Source organism: Balaenoptera borealis, assembly GCF_965194805.1.
Source record: "Balaenoptera borealis genome assembly, chromosome: 7".
NCBI lineage: Eukaryota > Metazoa > Chordata > Mammalia > Artiodactyla > Balaenopteridae > Balaenoptera > Balaenoptera borealis.
The window spans coordinates 117,690,047-117,706,770 of NC_138864.1; the positions used below are offsets into that span (position 1 = coordinate 117,690,047).

General features: G+C 41.3%; 1 protein-coding gene across 3 annotated transcripts in view; it reads left to right on the forward strand.

Moving 5' to 3' along the window:
• MGAM (maltase-glucoamylase) overlaps positions 1 to 16,724 on the forward strand; it is a 200,427-nt gene that overhangs the window by 143,364 nt on the left and 40,339 nt on the right. For all 3 annotated transcript variants that reach the window (XM_082400251.1, XM_082400252.1, XM_082400253.1), the window contains 7 exons: positions 740 to 857; positions 7,765 to 7,936; positions 9,236 to 9,352; positions 9,921 to 10,075; positions 12,112 to 12,196; positions 13,473 to 13,529; positions 14,064 to 14,188. In XM_082400251.1, the coding sequence (XP_082256377.1) occupies positions 740 to 857; positions 7,765 to 7,936; positions 9,236 to 9,352; positions 9,921 to 10,075; positions 12,112 to 12,196; positions 13,473 to 13,529; positions 14,064 to 14,188 (829 nt within the window). The remainder of the gene's footprint in view (positions 1 to 739; positions 858 to 7,764; positions 7,937 to 9,235; positions 9,353 to 9,920; positions 10,076 to 12,111; positions 12,197 to 13,472; positions 13,530 to 14,063; positions 14,189 to 16,724) is intronic.

A 16,724-nucleotide genomic window follows, 5' to 3' on the forward strand; every position in this document is an offset into this window, starting at 1 on the left:
GGGGACACGGGTTCGAGTCCTGGTCTGGGAAGATCCCACATGCCGCGGAGCAACTGGGCCCGTGAGCCACAACTACTGAGCCTGCGTGTCTGGAGCCTGTGCTCCGCAACAAGAGAGGCCACGATAGTGAGAGGCCCGCGCACCGCAATGAAGAGTGGCCCCCACTTGCCGCAACTAGAGAAAGCCCTCGCACAGAAACGAAGACCCAACACAGCCAAAAATAAATAAATAAATAAAAATTAAAAAAAAAAAAAGAAAATGATTGCAATGGTTAAGACAAAGGTAATTTGGATCTGAACCATAGTGGTGCAAGGGGAGCAGAAAAGATTGGATGAATGAAAGAGAGATTGGTCAATCATCCCTTATAACAGCTTAGAGAAAGGGTGAGAAACTAATTTACACTTTCATCTAATATTTTTATTCTTGGACCACTTAATTTAGCTCAGTTTGAAGACTTCAGATTTAACTTCAAGTCTAACTGGATCCACTTACTTCCAAATACTTGCCTCTGGTCACATGTGCACCCAGGTGGGAGAATGTGTATGGGTCAGCACAATTTTTTTATATATCAGAGAAACTACTGAAAGTATATATCCTTCTGATAGTGAGGAAGCTGTATGATGATTTCCAGGATGGCCACAAAAAATGCCTGCCTAGGGAGCCACAATTTCAGGTGATAGTCGAGAAACAGGGAATATGCATCTCAGGCTCTCATTGACTGATCCCTCTCTTGTTGCAGGAATCCTGGATGGGTACCTATTCTGCAAGAGTCTCTGCATGGATGCAGTACAGCACTGGGGCAAGCAGTACGATGTCCACAATCTGTACGGCTACTCCATGGCAATTGCCACATCAGAGTAAGGCCATTATTGCTATGGACTTAATATATGATCAGATTTACTTAATACATGATCAAATTCTTAGTCTCACTAGATGCCAGTTGCCAGTGTGTTATTTTTAAGAACTCAGCAAGGGAGATTGGTTCAAGATGGCGGAGTAGAAGGACGTGCGCTCACTTCCTCTTGCAAGAGCACCGGCATCACAACTAACTGCTGAACAATCATTGACAGGAAGACACTGGAACTCACCAAAAAAGATACCCCACATCCAAAGACAAAGGAGAAGCCTCAATGAGACAGTAGAAGGGGCGCAATCACAATAAAATCAAATCCCATAACTGCTGGGTGGGTGACTCACAAACTGGAGAACATTTATACCACAAAAGTACACCCACTGGAGTGAAGGTTCTGAGCCCCACGTCAGGCTTCCGAAGCTGGGGGTCTGGCAATGGGAGGACAAATTCCCAGAGAATCAGACTTTGAAGGCTAGCGGGATTGGATTGCAGGACTTTGACAGGACTGGGGGAAACAGAGACTCCACTCTTGGAGGGCACACACAAAGTAGTGTGCATATCAGGACCCAGGGGGAAGGAGTAGTGACCCCATAGGAGACAGAACCAGACCTACCTGCTAGTGTTGGAGGGTTTCCTGCAGAGGTAGGGGGCAGCTGTGGCTCACCACAGGGACAAGGACCCTGGCAGGAAAAGTTCTGGGAAGTGCTCCTTGGCGTGAGCCCTCCCAGAGTCCGCCATTAGCCCCACCAAAGAGCCCGGGTAGGCTCCAGTGTTGGGTCGCCTCAGGCCAACAACCAACAAGGAGGGAACTCAGCCCCACCCATCAGCAGACAAACATATTAAAGTTTTACTGAGCTCTGTCCAACATAGCAAAACCCAGCTCTGCCCACCACCAGTCCCTCCCATCAGGAAGCTTGCACAAGCCTCTTAGATAGCCTCATCCACCAGAGGGCATACAGCAGAAGCAAGAAGAACTACAATCCTGCAACCTGTGGAACGAAAACCACATTCACAGAAAGATAGAGAGAATGAAAAGGCAGAGGGCCATGTACCACATGAAGGAACAAGATAAAACCCCAGAAAAACAACTAAATGAAGTGGAGATAGGCAAACTTTCAGAAAAAGAATTCAGAATAATGATAGTGAAGATGATCCAGGACCTCAGAAATAGAATGGAGGCAAAGGTCGAAAGGATGCAAGAAATGTTTAAAAAAGACCTAGAAGAATTAAAGAACAAATAAACAGAGATGAACAATACAGTAACTGAAATGAAAAATACACTAGAAGGAATGAATAGCAGAATAACTGAGGCAGAAGAATGGAAAGTGACCTGGAAGGGAGAATGGTGGAAATCACTGCTGCAGAACAGATTAAAGAAAAAAGAATGAAAAGAAATGAAGACAGCCTAAGAGACCTCTGGGACAACATTAAATGCACCGACATTTGCATTATAGGGGTCCCAGGAGAAGAGAGAGAGAAAGGACCCAAGAAAATATTTGAAGAGATTATAGTCGAAAACTTCCCTACCATGGGAAAGGAAATAGCCACCCAAGTCCAGGAAGTGCAGAGAGTCCCAGGCAGGATAAACCCAAGGAGAAACACGCCGAGACACATAGTAATCAAACTGACAAAAATTAAAGACAGAGAAAAATTATTAAAAGCAACAAGGGAAAAACAACAAATAACATACAAGGGAATCCCATTAAGGTTAACAGCTGATTTCTCAGCAGAAACTCTACAGGCCAGAAGGGAGTGGCATGATATATTTATAGTGATGAAAGGGAAGAACCTGCAACCAAGATTATTCTACCCAGCAAGGATCTCATTCAGATTGGACAGAGAAATCAAAAGCTTTACAGACAAGCAAAAGCTAAGAGAATTCAGCACCACCAAACCATCTCTACAACAAATGCTAAAGGAACTTCTCTAAGTGGGAAACACAAGAGAAGGAAAGGACCTACAAAAACAAACTCAAAACAATTAAGAAAATGGTAATAGGAAAATACATATCGCTAATTACCTTACATGTGAATGGATTAAATGCTCCAACCAAAAGACACAGGCTTGCTGAATGGATACAAAAACAAGACCCATATATATGCTGTCTACAAGAGACGCGCTTCAGACCTAGGGACACATACAGACTGAAAGTGAGGGGATAGAAAATATATTCCATGCAAATGGAAATCAAAAGAAAACTGGAGTAGCAATACTCATATCAGATAAAATAGACTTTAAAATAAGAATGTTACAAGAGAAAAGGAAGGACACTATGTAATGATCAAGGGATCAGTCCAAGAAGAAGATATAACAATTGTAAAAATACATACACCCAACATAGGAGCACCTCAATAAAAAGGCAACTGCTAAAAGCTATAAAAGAGGAAATTGACAGTAACATAGTCATAGTGGGGGACTTTGACACCTCACTTATACCAATGGACAGATCATCCAGACAGAAAATTAATAAGGAAACACAAGCTTTAAATGACACAGCAGACCAGATAGATTTAATTGATATTTATAGGACATTCCATCCAAAAACAGCAGATTACACTTTCTTCTCAAGTGCACATGGAACATTCTCCAGGATAGATCACATCTGGGGTCATAAATCAAGCCTCAGTAAATTTAAGAAAATTGATATCATATCAAGCATCTTTTCTGACCACAAGGCTATGAGATTAGAAATAAATTACAGGGGAAAAATGTAAAAAACACAAACACAGGGAGGCTAAACAATACCTTGCTAAATAACCAAGAGATCACTGAGGAAATCAAAGAGGAAATCAAAAAATACCTAGAGACAAATGACAATGAAAACATGACAATCCAAAACCTATGGGATGCAGCAAAAGCAGTTCTAAGAGGGAAGTTTATAACAATACAATCCTACCTCAAGAAACAAGAAAAATCTCAAATAAACAATCTAACTTTGCACCTAAAGGAACTAGAGAAAGAAGAGCAAACAAAACCCAAAGTTAGTAGAAGAAGAGAAATCATACAGATCAGAGCAGAAATAAATGAAATAGAAACAAAGAAAACAATAGCAAGGATCAATAAAACTAAAAGCTGGTTCTTTGAGAAGGTAAACAAAATTGATAAACCATTAGCCAGACTCATCAAGAAAAAGAGGGAGAGGACTCAAATCAATAAAATTAGAAATGAAAAAGGAGAAATTACAACAGACACTGCAGAAATACAAAGCATCCTAAGAGACTACTACAAGCAACTCTATGCCAATAAAATGGACAACCTGGAAGAAATGGACAAATTCTTAGAAAGGTATAACCTTCCAAGACTGAACCAGGAAGAAATAGAAAATATGAACAGACCAATCACAAGTAATGAAATTGAAACTGATTAAAGAAGAAGATTAAAAATCTTCCAGCAAACAAAAGTCCAGGCCCAGATGGCTTCACAGGTGAATTCTATCAAACGTTTACAGAAGAGCTAACACCCATCCTTCTCAGATTCTTGCAAAAAATTGCAGAGGAAGGAACACTCCCAAACTCATTCCATGAGGCCACCATAATCCTGATACCAAAACCAGACAAAGATACTACAAAAAAAGAAAATTACAGACCAATATCACTGATGAATATAGAGGCAAAAATCCTCAACAAAACACTAGCAAACAGAATCCAACAACACATTAAAAGGATCATACATCATGATCAAGTAGGATTTATCCCAGGGATGCAAGGATTCTTCAATATATGCAAATCAGTCAATGTGATACACCATATTAACAAATTGAAGGATGAAAACCATATGATCATCTTAATAGATGCAGAAGAAGCTTTTGACAAAATTCAACACCCATTTATGATAAAAACTCTCCAGAAAATGGGCATAGAGGGAACCTACTTCAACATAATAAAGGCCATATATGAGAAACCTACAGCCAACATCATTCTCAGTGGTGAAAAACTGAAACCATTTTCTCTAAGATTAGGAACAAGACAGGGTTGCCCACTCTCACCACTATTATTCAACATAATTTTGGAAGTTTTAGCCACAGCAATCAGAGAAGAAAAAGAAGTAAAAGGAATACAAATTGGAAAAGAAGTAAAACTGTCATTGTTTGCAGATGACAAGATACTATACATACAGTATCCTAAATATGCTACCAGAAAACTACTAGAGCTAATCAGTGAATTTGGTAAAGTAGTAGGATACAAAATTAATGCACAGAAATCTCTTGCATTCCTGTACACTAACAACAAAAAATCTAAAAGAGAAATTAAGGAAATGTTTACCATTTACCATTGCAACAAAAAGAATAAAATACCTAGGAATAAACCTACCTAAGGAGACAAAAGACCTGTATGCAGAAAACTATAAGACACTGATGAAAGAAATTAAAGATGATACAAACAGATGGAGAGATATACCATGTATTTGGATCGGAAGAATCAACATTGTGAAAATGACTATACTACCCAAAGCAGATTCAGTGCAATCCCTATCAAACTACCAATGGCACTCTTCACAAAACTAGAACAAAAAATTTCACAATTTGTATGGAAACCAAAAGACCTCGAATAGTCAATGCAATACTGAGAAAGAAAAACAGAGCTGGAGGAATCAGGCTCCCTGACTTCAGACTATACTACAAAGCTACAGTAATGAAGACAGTACGGTACTGGCACAAAAAACAGAAATATAGATCAATGGAACAGGATAGAAAGCCCAGAGATAAACCCACACACCTATGGTCAACTAATTTATGACAAAGGAAGCAAGGATATACAATGGAGAAAAGACAGCCTCTTTAATAAGTGGTGCTGGGAAAACTGGACAGCTACATGTAAAAGAATGAAATTAGAACACTCCCTAACACCATACACAAAAACTCACAATGGGGGCTTCCCTGGTGGCGCAGTGGTTGAGAATCTGCCTGCTAATGCAGGGGACATGGGTTCGCACTCTGGTCTGGGAAGATCCCACATGCCGCGGAGCAACTAGACCCGTGAGGCACAACTACTGAGCCTGCGCATCTGGAACCTGTGCTCCGCAACAAGAGAGGCCAAGATGGTGAGAGGCCCGTGCACCGTGATGAAGAGTGGCCCCCGCTTGCCACAACTAGAGAAAGCCCCAGCACAGAAACGAAGACCCAACATAGCAATCAATCAATCAATCAATCAATCAATCAATCAATCTTTAAGAAAAAAAAACCAAACTCACAATGGATTAAAGACCTAAATGTAAGACTGGACACTGTAAAAATCTTAGAGGGAAACACAGGAAGAACACTCTATGACATAAATCACAGCAAGATTTTTTTGACCCATCTCCCAGAGTAATGGAAATAAAAACAAAAATAAACAAATAGGACCTAATGAAACTTAAAATCTTTTGCACAGCAAAGAAAACTATAAACAAGATGAAAAGACAACCCTCAGAATGGGAGAAAACATTTGCAAACGAATCAATGGACAAAGGATTAATCTTCAAAATATATAAACAGCTCATGCAGCTCAATATTAAAAAAACAAACAACCCAATCAAAAAAAGGGCAGAAGACCTAAATAGACATTTCTCCAAAGAAGACATACAGATGGCCAAGAAGCACATGAAAAGCTGCTCAACATCTCTAATTATTAGAGAAATGCAAATCAAAACTACAATGAGGTATCACCTCACACTGGTTAGAATGGACGTCATCAGAAAATCTGCAAACAACAAATGCTGGAGAGGGTGTGGAGAAAAGGGAACCCTCTTGCACTGTTGGTGGGAATGTAAATTGATACAGCCACTATGGAGAACAGTATGGAGTTTCCTTAAAAACCTAAAAATAGAATTACCATATGACCCAGCAATCCCACTACTGAGCCTTTACCCAGAGAAAACTATAATCCAAAAAGACACATGCACCCCAATGTTCATTGTAGCACTATTTATGATAGCCAGGTCATGGAAGCAACCTAAATGCCCATCAACAGACAAATGGGTAAAGAAGAGGTGGTACATATATACAATGGAATATTACTCAGCCATAAAAAGGAACGAAATTGGGTCATTTGCTGAGATGTGGATGGACCTAGAGATTGTCATACAGAGTGAAGTAAGTCAGAAAGAGAAAAACAAATATCGTATATTAACGCATATATGTTGAATCTAGAAAAATGGTACAGATGAAGACACAGATGTAGAGAACAAACATATGGACACCAAGGGGGGAAGGCGGGGGTGGGGGTGGTGGTGTGATGAATTGGGAGGTTGGGATGGACATGTATACACTGATATGTATAAAATAGATAACTAATAAGAACCTGCTATATTAAAACAAAATAAACCAGCTATACAGAAAAAAGAATGTAAAAAAAAAATTCGGCAAATAAGTATGGTTGTTATTATTGAATGAATGAAGAAAATCCTGGTCACATAGGGAGGAAGGAATCCAATAAGTATTTGTGTACTGTGTATAATGAAAGAAAGAATGAATAAATGAATGAATGGAAGGTTGGAAGAAAGAAAGAGAAGTAATTTGACCAAGGTCAAACAGCTAATAAAATGTAAGAGCAAAATTTGGACTCATTTCTGCATGAGTCCATGGCCCATGTATTTTCCTCTCTGCCATACTGTTATAGACTGGTGTACGGAGGATTAAGTAACTTATAGACTTCATGTGCTTTGGGGTTTTAGGTACTGGCTCAGTATCCTTCTACTGAACTTTGAAATTATGGAGTTAATGATGTACATAAAATGCCTAAAACAAAACAAAACGAAATATAAATATACTCAATGGTACAGTCTGCTCCCAACAGCAACTCTAACTCTGCAGGAGAGGGCTAGAAGAGAAGAGTGAGGTATTAACTTGAGATCCTCGATATTATCACTCTATCCTCTGGGCTAAGACACGCTAAGGTCACACATTGACTCCCTAAGTCTCTGTCCCTTTCTAGAGCTGTCAAGACTGTGTTCCCTAACAAGAGAAGCTTCATTTTAACCCGTTCTACCTTTGCGGGGTCTGGCAAGTTTGCAGCCCACTGGTTAGGAGACAACGCAGCCACCTGGAATGACCTTCGGTGGTCCATCCCTGGCATGCTCGAGTTCAACCTTTTTGGTATCCCGATGGTGAGTCCACATCCCAGTCCCCAGAATGCCTCAGGCTAGAAGTTTTTCAAATGATAAAGCTCCCCTCTACTGCCGTCCATGGCCCAGGGATTTAAAGTCTGGAGGGTTATGTGCTTCATCCATGTCAGTATGACACTGATACCACGACATTCTTTCCTGTACTGCCTTATAAGGATAGAAGGTGCAAGCTTGAAGTGGTATCGTTGGAATATTTTTTATTAAAGTACAACATACACACAAAAAAGTGCACATGTCCTTAAGGTTACAGTTGGCATCTTTTAGTTAAATTCAGCATATCTATTTATTGAGCTCTTACTTCGAGCAAGGCGTTGAGCTAGGTATGCATGGTGAGGGTGGAGAGAAACATAAATATAGTAACAGAAACACCTTCCTTCCACACCCCCCCCCAAAGTCTCTCTCTCTCTCTCTATCTCTCTCTCTCTCTCTCTCTCTCTCTCTCTCTCTCTATATATATATATATATATATACACACACACACACACACACACACACACACAGTTATGACAAGCTAGGGTAAAAGTGCGAACAGGAACATATAATTTAAATGTTAAAAGAAATCCTGAGAACGGGACTTAGCAATTCTAACAAGATTACAAGGAACAATGGGAGTCACAGGAGGGAGTAAATAGTAAACTCGTGCAAAAGATGGCACTTGAGTTTAACCTTGAAAGTGGGTATGTTTTATCAGACTGATGTGGGGGAGGTCATTTTAAGACTGAGAAATAAACCTGAGCGAGACCAGCAAGGGGCAGAATTTGAGTGTCCCTAAGGATCGGAGTGTAGGACTGGAATGAGAAATGATGCTGGAAAGGTAGGTTGGAACCAGGTTTTGAGGCGCTAGTAGGACAGGCAGCAGGAGACCCTGGGGATTTTTGAATAGATGAATGACCTGATCAGAATTAGGCTTTGGAAAATTAATTCTCCTAGTGCTGTGGTCAAAGTAATAATATCAATGGTATTTCTAGTTGCTATTCACCAAAAAACTATTGTGCATCAAGTGTTTTACTTCCATTATCTCATTTACTAAAACCCTAGAGTGCCCACTTTAACAAAATGAGGAAACTGAGGCACAGAAGGGTTAAGTAATTCATTTGCAGTCACCTGGCAGTAAAGAGTGGACATAGGATTTAGCCCAGTTCCATCACACCGAAGTAGCCTTCTCAGGAAGAGTTTAGCCAAGTACAGCTGGTAGGTCCCTGGTAGAAAGCAAAGCCCAGGAGCAGGGGACGGTAATGGTAGTGAGGTACACATGCCGTCGCTGTCTGTGTGTCCTTCCAGGTGGGTTCTGACATATGTGGCTTTACATTGGATGCTCCCGAAGAGCTCTGCAGGAGGTGGATGCAGCTGGGAGCATTCTATCCATTTTCCAGGAATCACAATGGCCAAGGCTACAAGGTAAGTCTCCCAGGAGATATGATCAAAATAGACTTGGCATACATTAGGACTGGATCTACCTGCATCCTGTCCGAGGAATCTGTTGAGCCAACTTCCTACCTGGTGCTTCACTTAGGCTAATTGGGACCACCGTTTGCAATTAACCAGGACTCATGATGCACCATTAAAATGCCCTGCCGACACAACCCCTGCTATTTCTACCGCGGCAGTCAAGGAAATGGCAAGTCTGTGAAGGTTTTTAATCAAACCTCTATACACTTTATTTACATTGCTCATTTTGTAGTGAGAATCAAATGAGGAAATACTTGAAAGTTATTTAAATGGCAGTCTACTGAGAGCACCCACAGAATGAATGAGGGGGGATGCAGTGCAGGGTGAAGAATGGCCACCTAACTTGGTGGAATGACCTCCCTTTGCCCAACCCTACTGCTCAGAGGCAGAGTTTGCAAGGTAGGCCCCAGGTCTTGCAGGAACAGAACTCTTGGTTGTGATGAATGGGGTCTGATATCTCCAGAGGCTTTTCTTATTTGTAACCAGGTGTCAGTTGCAACCTCTTGTTTCTTCCCAGGCCCAGGATCCTGCCTCCTTTGGAGCTGACTCTCTGCTGTTGAATTCCTCCAGACACTACCTTACGATCCGCTATGCTCTATTGCCCTACCTCTACACCCTCTTCTACCGTGCTCACAGCCAGGGGGACACGGTAGCCAGGCCCCTTCTGCATGAGTAAGTTCACCTAGCCCAAAGGAATTTTGTTAATGTAACTGGGTGACATTGACTGTATCATCAAATATAAGAGTGAAGGGACTTCCCTGGTGGTCCAGCGGGTAAGACTCTGCGCTCCCAATGAAGGGGACCTGGGTTCAATCCCTGGTCGGGGAACTAGATCCTGCATGCATGCCGAAACTAAGAGTTCTCAACTAAGAGTCTGCATGCCGCAACGAAGATCCCGTGAGCTGCAACTAAGACCGGCAGCAGCCTAAATGAATAAACAAATATTTTTTAAAAAAATGAGTGAAAATTAAAACAATCCAAACAGTTACTCAGATATATTTTTTTAACTTGAATAACGAGTTGGTATTTGCAAGGCTATTGCTGCCTATGTACTATTTTAGGTATATTTAAGTATTATAGCCTGTTCCCTTTTGGGGAGAGAACTAGACTAAAAGTTGTGGAATTTGGGGTCTTTGTTCCACCAACTAACTCTATACCTGAGACAAATCATTTAAGTTCTTTCATCCTTAGTTTCTTTAGCCTTAATTTAAAGGATTTGATAGCTTGAACCTGATGGTCGCTTTTGTCATGCACCATGTTCAGGCTCTAGGTATGAGCCTGTCATTTACATACTAATAAGAATAGTACGGAGGATTTCCTGAATGCAGAATTTTTATTGTCAGCCAATGTGTCTCTAATTTGACTCTAAAAAAAGAACACTTAAGAGACTTTCCTTAAAGCTGGCCACTTAGTACGAACTGATGCCTCTATATTAGCCAGCAAATAGCTCTGTTGTTTCCAGGCGATCTTGTTTCGGGGCTGGAATCTCGGGGAAGCTGCTGTGAGGCACAGGGCAAATTTAATAAGCTTGGTGGAGATTTGTAGTAGGAGAGGGTGTGTCCTCGCTTCCTAGCTAATGCTGTGGGACCCTCTGGTGGCTGCAGAGTGAGTAGCTCTGCAGTGGGGTTTGCTTTCTCATGACTGGCCCTGGCAGAATAAGGAGCCAGAAGCCTTGTTTAGAAACCCAAGGATTGAAGATGGTGCTGGGAAGTGTACGGAAGTGGCTTGAGACGGAGGCTGTGATTTAGGCGGGAACCCTGCCCCAGTCCCTCATGCCTTTGGTAGCATTCCTCAGGGTTTGAACAGTGGGAACAGTAATGCTCTGTGTACATGATGCAAAAAAAAAACAACAAGAAAAAAGCATGAAAATAGAGATATTAGGTTGAACTATGTTTGATGCTATGTAGATAAAAGCCTCAATCGGGACATGGAATTCAACCAGTTTTATTGGTTGGCTTTTAAGTGAATTCATTCTAACAGTTTTGAGCACAGATATTCTGAAAGCCAGTGCCTGGATATTGGAGGATATACTTGCTGGTCATCAGTGGGGACATCTTTGAGGTCTATATTGGTCATATCATAGAAAAAGAAAAAAGTAACCCAGGTCTCGCTTATTAAAAATTAACACAATAATTTTATGGTCTAGGAAAAAGGAGACTTTTTCTTGTCAAAATCAAAATACAGTTAATCCCCTTCTGTGTCTGACATTTTAGGCCCTCAGGCATATATTATTATAATATATATTATAATATATATTCATTATTGTGGGTAAGTTTTTACTATCTCCCAGAATTCTCTGTTAAAAGGTAGGTATCCTAAAAGAGAAAAGAGTAAAGTTTTTGTCTGCTTTTTTTGGGTGATCAGATCTAGTTCCTTTTGGATAGTCAGCTGAGGTTTTAAAATGTCTTGCTTGTTTTACTTATTTTTTTAAGGGGGATATGACAAATACAATTATAGCCTGGAAGCTGCCTAGCATAGAGATACTGAAATAGGAACTTCTGTCCAAATTGGGGAAAGAATAGGAGGGTGCAGGGGCTAGGGAAAGTGGATCTGCCTGCAGGAGTAGGGAGACGGGGATTGAATACGTGTCACGGAATAATTTGGGGAATTTGCCCCAGACAGGGAGCCTGCAAGTTTTAGACAGGCTTGGGGGAGAGCTGCCAGAAAGCACTGGCCCAAATGTCATTGCACATTTCTCTGGTCTCTAGGTTCTACGAGGACAGCAACACTTGGGATGTGCACCAACAGTTTTTATGGGGGCCCGGCCTCCTCATCACGCCGGTTCTGGCTGAGGCAAGTGCTCCCACCGAGACACACTGGTGGTCTCTGCTCTTGCTCCTGCTAACTCCAGACTCCTCTCTTCTTGGAACCATTTGTCCTCTTTCTGTTCCAAACCCATTTCCAACATCTGTGGCTGGGGCAACCTTGAAAACTGTGTGTTGGAGTTTGGGAAAGATGGATATCTGATGGGTACACATTTTTGTCTCTAGAAGTCTTTTGTCCTTGACCAAGTTTCCAATCAGTATAGAAGCATCTACGGGTGACTCTGGGTTTAAGAATTGTCCTATGTGTTGTCAGATTCTCATAGCAGATCATGACTTGTTCCAGGATGCAGAGGCAGGAGGGAGCAGTGACCCAGCACTCACTCTAAGGTCAGGGTGATCTGGGTGTGTTTGTTGTCTCTGCCACTTGGTACCAGTGCCGTCTGGGGGAAATTATGTGCTGCTTCCTTAGCTGTAAGATGAGATAATAATAGTATGTATCACTGGAGACTGTTGGGAAGATTAAATGAGGTACGCAGTGTAAAGCTGGAATTTTTTTTTAATTATTCAAAATCCCACCCTCCAGCCCTGCCCTCTCTGCCAAGCCCAGCTTCACAGCACTGATGTCTCATGGCACTTCTCTTACGTCCTTTCCTCCAAGCAGAACTTGCCTCTCAGCCAGTGAAGGGAGTCCCAGATTTTCCTGGTTCTTGTTTCATCACTTCTATGCACTGTCGTGTCCTTCTTCCTGTTTTCCACCTGGCTGCAGTTGACTCTGCTAACTGGTCTGGTTTGTGTCTAGAGAGGCTGTATTAGTTTCCTATCGCTGCTGTAACAAATTACCACAAATGCAGTGGCTCATAGCAACAAAAATCTATTATCTTACATTTCTGGAGGTCAGAATTTTGAGCCCAAAATGGGTCTCACTGGGCTAAAATCACCATGTTGGTGGGGCCGGTTGCTTCTGGGGCTCTAAGGGAGAAATCCATTTCCTTGCCTCTTCCACCTTCTAGAGGCTGCCCGCCTTCCTTGTTCTGTCTCCCTGCCTCGCTGTCATCACATCTGCTTCTGTGACTCTAAAGCTGGAATTTTTACCACAACACCTATTTCAATATTATGATGATTATTCCTAATATGGTTCCATCTGGGATTTTTCTTTGAGTGGCAAGGTTATTGCCTCTGTTAGAAGAAAAGCACAAGTTGGTAGAGAAAAGAAAGGCCATTTATGCATTCTCAGTATGTGATTAAGAAGTTTTATCCCCTTCAGAGGCTGGGCCATAAAGGACAATAGTTTGTTTTAATTTCAGGGTGCAGAGAGAGTGACAGCATATGTGCCTGATGCCGTCTGGTATGACTATGAGACTGTAAGTAGCTCTGACTTTTCTTAAACTCTTCAAGCTGCATAGACAAGATACGTCTGGGTAGACAAACATCTATCCATGCACTGAGGAATGTTTCTGTCGTGTTTGCAGTGATTTCATAGCAGAGTCAATAAAGTGAGACTAAGTCACTCGACATCAGTCATGATGAAATCTGAAAAAGATACTTTCATATACTTTATTCAGCAGCAAGATAAAGATGGAAGGAGAATGTCTCATGGGCAAATAGTGGGGCCGATGGACAATTTGAGCCTGGTTATAAGTGAGATTCTTGTTCAGAAAACTATCAGTTTGTATAATGTATGTCAAATAGCCTCAGCGTGATATATGTTCCCCAAGCCCCCAGCTGATCGCAAAACCCGTTGTTCTTAAATTCTTTCCCTTTTCTTGCTTGATGCCTGACTAGATAGCAATTCAACTAGGTGGGAGAAGGAAAGAGCTGGAGATAACTCCACGTGTGGTTAAGAGGTAGCGGTGATGTGCTCATGCCAATGTGTTTGATTTGTCTACGTGCGTCAGGGGGGCCGAGTGAAATGGAGGAAGCAAAAAGTGGAGATGGAAATTCCTGGAGACAAAATTGGACTTCACCTTCGAGGGGGCTACATCTTCCCCGCACAGCAGCCAGCCACAACCACTGTGGCCAGGTATAGCATGGCTGGGAGTTTCCTTTAAGGGGGAGGCTGACAAACCTAGTTGTTTCTGTTCCCATCTGTTGCCCATGGAGAAGATGCTGAAGCATTACGTGGAATGTGGGGAGGAAGGGCACGTGTGTGTGTGTGCGTGTGAGTGTGTGTGTGTGTGTGTGTGTGTGTGTGTGGTCATCAAACTCTGTTCCCTGGATTTCTGTGGGCCTCTTCTGGGGAAGCTGTGATTTAGAGCTGCATCCAAATGGATTTTGAAAGACCTTAATCCTGTCCTTCCTTAACGCCCCCGACTTTCCCCTCGAAACATACTGACTGCGAGGGTGGTGAACCTTCCTAGTTTTCCTAGGAATATGTCAGTTTTAGCCCTGAAAGTCTCATGTTTTGGGAAACATGTCAATTCCAGGCAAACGGGTCTGTTGATCACTCCACCTGCCTTGATCGGACCATCATTCTACCATGCTATGCACTCGACTCTTCATTCTCATTTCTAGGGGGTGGGGTCCACTTTCCACTCCCCTATAATCTCAGTTTCCTGTTTCTTTCTTCCCACTGAGCCATTTCTTTCTTGTGATGCAAAACGGGGTTCAAAAATTACTTCCTGTGCACTTCAAATCTCCTTCATGTCACTCATTTCTCCTTGATGATTCTTTGATGCTCAAATTATAGACTCCATCTGTACTAAAGAGGCACACATTCACATCTGTGTCTCTAAATGTATTAGCTTATTTGCTTTTAATAGATGGAGTTTTTTGGAGGTTAGAAATCTTTATCTTTTGAACCTTCCTTACTGCCATAATTTTTCAAATTTAAACTTTTGTGATACTGATGGAAAATATTTATATATCCAAATACCACCTGGTTTCTTTTTCTCTAACTATTCAACTTCATGCTGTTCTGCACACTGATACCAAAATTGTCTTTCCAAAGTGAAGATCTCAATTTGTTGCTTCCCAGGTTAAAGTCTAAATTCTATCATTAGTAGGTCGTTCAAGGCCAGTCATAATCTGGTTTCAAGTTAACCTGTGTCTCCTGACACACCTTACTACACACCTGTAGGACAGCCATGCCAAAGATCTTGTTATTCTCCAAACATACTCGTCTGTTTCTCTGCATGTGGCCTTCAGCACCTATTACCCTTTTCAGCATTCTATGCCTGATACATTCTTAATCATCTCCCAAATTACACTCTGATTTCATCTGCGAGAAATCTTCCCCAACAATTCCAGCTGAGGGTGTGCTGCCACTTCCAACTTTCTGGTCATTTTTTAATACTTTTTTTCCTTTAATATTGTTAAGTATTTCAGTCATAGTTATTCTATACTTTGTAACTGAAAATTCTATTATCTAAAATCCTTAGTGGAATCTAAATCTATTTTTAGTTGTTTTTGCCAACTTTCTTTCATGTTGGCTTGTTACCTCGTGTATTTAGTAATTTTTTGGTTTTTCAAATGTGGTGATCTCAAGGATCCAAATAGGTCTCATTCCCCCAGAGGTGATTAGCCTGCTCTTTGGTTGCAAGCCAGGACTGCTGTCAACTTGGGTTTCACATTAGCACCCTTCAAGGATCATGTGTTTAATTTATCTAAGGCCAAGTAGTATTTCAGTGGGTGAGTCCTTAAGAGTATGCAGTGTCCTCCAGAATATCTAGGCCACCATACCACTCGAAGTGTCACTATGGACTCCTATAAGGATTTTAACTTTTGTGCCACTCTTTACTTTCTGTTTTGACTATTTGGTGAATATGTTTAATCTTTCTTAAAATATTTAAGGTCATCAATGTAGTTCTGGTCTATTTGTTTTTGTATCTCTTAGACTTCCTAGCAATGAAAGCTACTCAGTACATGCATGTTAAGTGAAAGCAGGTGATTTTGTTGACATTGGAACCTGGCTTGCACAGGGCACAGTGGAAGGCTGACCTATGAAAGAATATAATAGGGGGTGTGAGGGATGCAACAGGAGTAGGAAATCGGGAGGCGGTCTAGAGGAGGGGTGAAATAAGGAGAGATTTAAATGCAGTTGCTCCTTCTTTCTCCCTTTCTCTATGTGCATCTATTTCAGCATCTTTTGAGTAGTGTTTTCTGTTTTATATTCTGAGTTATAAAGCAGATAATTAGAATGTTTTCTTTTTCTCGAAATGAACTAATAATAAATAATCAAATTAGGAAAATTGCCAATATATAGATGGACCTTATTGTATTTTCTTGCTTTCTGAGTCAACATGGTTCTTAGGCAGGGAACAAATATATCCCCCTGACTGCAGTTAATACTTCTCCTGCATGTATCAGCTGTAAAATGGTTAGGCTGAACCAATTACTGTCTCGGATTTCTTTCTCTTCTGATAGTCTGTATTCAAAATAATAATAGCATCAGCAGGTTTTATTGCAGCTATTGCAGTGATTCTGGTGATTAAATTCTTGCCTCCTTCATAGATGTTTATTGCTAATGTTTGGAGTGGTGCTCTCGCCTGTGACATTACCCATTCTAGAAAGTGATGCCCCTGTTGATTTTGCCTTTGTGCCTGAAGAAAAGCAGAGCC